Genomic DNA, 4418 nt, shown 5'->3' on the forward strand with positions numbered 1-4418 from the left:
ATTAAATAGTCTAATGTAAAAACATCAACTTTATAAAGTCCCTAGTTATGGCTCAACAACATCTTAAATCTAACATTATTAGTGTAATTTCAGCCTAGCAAGAACTAATCTAATCTACGATTGAATGACCACCAGATTCATAGTTTTTTTATTCTGATCTACATACTCGTATGTTAAATTGATCATAATTCGCTCATTTTTTAAACTCTATTTTTAAAAAAAACATAACAATTATCGTAAAATGATGATAAACCTGTTTAATTTGTGTATGTTGGAACAAAATTGCTTTAGGCATAACTCATAAGTGGGGAGAGTAGAGGAGCAGGGTGGTGGCAAAAGACTTAGAAATTGTCAGTGCAACCCACTCTTTTTGGTTTAAATTCCTATTTCCAATAGCATCCCATCAACTCTTTCTCACTAATTCCCTTTGACCAATTGAATTAATTTCTCACCTCAAACTCTTTTTTGCATTGAAAATATCCCCACTCCCTGACCCTGTCACTAGAAGGCCGAAATTTTACACTCTCATCATTCCACTTGTGACTATATATACTGCTTTGCTTACTTGCCACATGACTAGTACTACTATATTATTCATTTCTACCAACTTTATATAAACAAAAATCTTTGAAGTAAGTGATAAACTAAGGTGACACTATTTTAAAATGACCGTACGCAAGGATCATTAGTAAGTTAGGAAAATATCAATACAATAAAAAAGTTTTAAGTTATTAGTAATGGATAAAAGTTCTAATTTTGAAGGGAGCTAATAAACTATAGAATGACAGCAAATCATATAGGAGTAGTAATAGTTTTACGAACCTTTTAATCTAATTGTGTATGTGTGAGTAATCAATCATAATTATCTTTATATTATATCGTTCTTGTTTGTGGTTGTTGTTAAATTACTATACTCTTAATATGGTGTAATATTATTCAGTTTGAGTTTAAGTCTGTATGTTTTGAGCATTAATATGAGATTAATTTTATTTTCATACTCAACAATATGATCGAAAAAATACAAGAAAAATAAATGAAGAAATTATCAAATTAAAAGATTTTGCATGATTCTAAACTCAATTGCCGAAAAAGTTAATGCTGATATTTTTGACGTATCTAAAAATAATAATTAGAAAGAAATGACTTGATTTTTGTGGGATTTGTCAATTTTCTAGATAAATTAAAATAGAAGAATACACTTATTTACTTTAAATACTTAGAAAATATTTTTAATTAAAAATAATATTTAAAGATATAATTTAAATTTAAGGTATGATGTAAAAATAATTTTTACCAAAAAACTCTTTTTCTAAGTAAGTAAATGTTGTAAGCAAAAGGGTCCATTTTAACAGACGGTAAATGATTAGTGCATAGTGCATTTTTCGACATTATAACTTTCGACAGATGCATTAATTACTCACTTTACTCCTAGACCCTAGTTATATGAGTATTGACTGCAGATATTAAAATTCCTCTTTGTTTAAAATTTCTTTTAAAGGATTAACATTTTTTTTATGCATTCATTTCGTAAAGAAGCATTTTTTTCAACTAGTAAAATAGAACATAACTTAAGATACTATGTTGCGGTTACTTTCTACTTGATCATTTTTTATAATTATAATATTTAGGTCAATTTATACCTACCTCACTAAAAAGAAAAATTCCATTTGTTTTTTAACAATATTGATGTAGCTAGAATGAAAGACGTTATTTTCTTTAAAAAAAAATGTTAAATAAAAGAGATAGTGAAGTAAAAATTGATTTGACATAAATATTAATTATGTAAAAAAATATTTAGATATATAGACATAAAATAAAATGAAAAAAATGGTGGGAATTGATGAGGGAAAAAGAGGCAATACTCATATTCCCAAAAACAATAAAGCCACCCAAGATGATCAGACCGTGTCTTCTGGGGGAGCAGCCAAATACATACACACGCACACTCTCTTCTGTTTGTCCTTGCTCTCTTTATCACCAAGAACACTCCAGTAAAAATTCATTTTATATTGTTTGGCCTCCGTTCATTTGATTATTGAAATTTAAATTTATTTTATATAATATTAAAAAAATTTAAAAAAAGGTATTTTAATATGTTAAAATTGGCTAAAAAGATTAAAATATATTTTTCAATTACAAAACTCAAATAAAATGAAACGGAGAAGGAATACGTGACGTGATTTGATTCTCCTTTCTCTTCCTTAAGCTCGCTATGGCACTTACTCTCTACGTGAATTCCGGGTCCAATTTTTTTGTAACGCTTCTCAACCACTCCTCCCTACCCATTATAATTACTCGAACTCTGAACCATCATATTTACAATAATCACAATTCAATATGATGATGTTTGTGTAAGCTTATCTATGTTTATTATGAATAGTGAAACGGTTTTTTAATAAGTCAAACTCAGTTTAAAGTAATAAGATTTGTAATTAATTACTCATGTTGATTTGAAAATTATAGTAGATAATAAATTAATTTCAAAATTTAGGAATAATTATGTCGACAATGGTCATGCAAAAGTGAGAGGTAAAAAGCCATTTTACATCATGGTTGTTTTATTAGAGATTTGATGAAAGAAGTCAGTCCCCCCAGCCATCCAAAAAATTTTAGAGACAAAGGAGAGAGAAAGCTGGAGAGAGGTGGGCCCCATGTTCCCACCGCCCATACGCACGCTGTCTGTCTCACCAAAAACCGAACTCATCATCCATCCAACTTCACACACCCCTACCTAACCTTAACCCAATGATACTACAACTATAACCCAACCCAACCCAAAAGTATCAAATTCATCCAACTCATTCTCTCTAGCTTTCTCTCTTCTCACTTCGTTTTTTTTTTTTTTTTTGCTAAAACTAGAATAGTTTCTTAAAAACTTGCTTCAGATATGAAACTTTGAGTATTGAGAGATGTTCTTCTTATTTCCAATAAGACGACTCGATAACCCCAAACCCTCACCACAAGAAAAGGAAAGAAAAGGATTGTAGTATGGTTGATTCACCTCTTTCTCCTGAATCCCTTATTGGGTTGTCAAAGCTTCATTACTTTCCCTTTCCAACTCTTCTTTGGTGAAGGTTACAACTAAATTTCCTAGGTTATAGATGGATCAATTAACAGCTCATGGTCGTCCTCTTCCACCTCCTTTTCACACAAGAGATGTTCAGTTACAGAATAACAATCCTCATCTCCACGCACAGTTCCATCACATACAGCAACAGCAGAAGAGTGAAGATGAACAACAAAGCGGACATCGAAATCAAAAACGAGATCGTGACGATAACTTCAGTTTAAATCCTGATCCATCTGGTTCCATGGATAGCAAAGGAAACAACACTATTGGAGATGGCGGTAGAAGACCAAGAGGAAGACCAGCTGGTTCAAAAAACAAACCAAAACCACCAATTATTATTACTCGGGATAGCGCAAACGCTTTGAGATCTCATGTGATGGAAATCGCTACTGGATGTGATATACAAGAAAGTATATCAAACTTCGCAACAAGAAGACAACGAGGTGTTTGCATATTAAGTGCCAGCGGAACTGTTACAAACGTTACAATTAGGTACTCACAATTTCATTTTTATTTATTTCAAATTTTTTATCGAATTCTCACTTTTAATTTTTTTTAACTGACAGACAACCCGCGTCTCCGGGTGCGGTGGTAACTCTACATGGGAGATTTGAAATCTTATCTCTTTCCGGTTCCTACTTACCACCGCCAGCACCGCCAGCCGCATCAGGGCTGACGATATACTTGGCCGGAGGACAAGGCCAAGTAGTTGGCGGTAGCGTTGTTGGGCCGTTGAACGCTTCAGGTCCGGTGGTGATAATGGCGGCTTCGTTTGGGAATGCAGCCTATGAAAGACTTCCACTTGAAGACGAAGAATCGCCGGTGGGGCAGCAAGGAAGTGGAGGAAATTTAGGAACAAGTACTAATCAAGGTGCAGCAGCAGCACAACAAATTATGGGTACTGATCCAAATGCTAATAATTTACTACAAGGATTGCCTCAAAATCTACTAAATTCATGTCAATTACCACCAGCTGAAGCTTATTGGGGACCAGGAGCTCGTCCTCCTTATTGATTTTAAAATTGGGAATTAACTTCAAAACTAGCTGTCTTCTTTTTTTTTCTCTTTAATTTGCATTTTGTTAATCTTGGAACATGATTTCCAAATTCCAATATTATAGTACAGTAGTACTACTACTACAAACTTCTTTTCTATTAACCATCTTTCTTTTTTAAGTGTTAATTAGTCGGGTTTGTGAGGTTGTGTACACATCATCCTTCTTTTCTTCTGACTCAACTTTGTAAGGTTATTAGTCATTTAGCGAAGGATGTAAAATTTCAAAGTATCTTTCTTTTTCTTCTTTATTTTATGTGAATGGTATTAGCATAAAAAAAAAAAATTAACAAAA

General features: G+C 32.5%; 1 protein-coding gene across 1 annotated transcript; it reads left to right on the forward strand.

Moving 5' to 3' along the window:
- Window positions 1–2318: 2318 nt before the first annotated feature.
- On the forward strand, window positions 2319–4418 carry LOC101255535 (AT-hook motif nuclear-localized protein 22). Its single transcript, XM_004229775.5, has 2 exons — window positions 2319–3562; window positions 3637–4418. The coding sequence occupies exons 1-2, from the start codon at window positions 3102–3104 to the stop codon at window positions 4082–4084; spliced, it is 909 nt and encodes a 302-aa protein (XP_004229823.1). The 5' UTR covers window positions 2319–3101; the 3' UTR covers window positions 4085–4418.

The sequence above is a fragment of the Solanum lycopersicum genome, chromosome 1 (genome assembly GCF_036512215.1).
Source record: "Solanum lycopersicum chromosome 1, SLM_r2.1".
NCBI lineage: Eukaryota > Viridiplantae > Streptophyta > Magnoliopsida > Solanales > Solanaceae > Solanum > Solanum lycopersicum.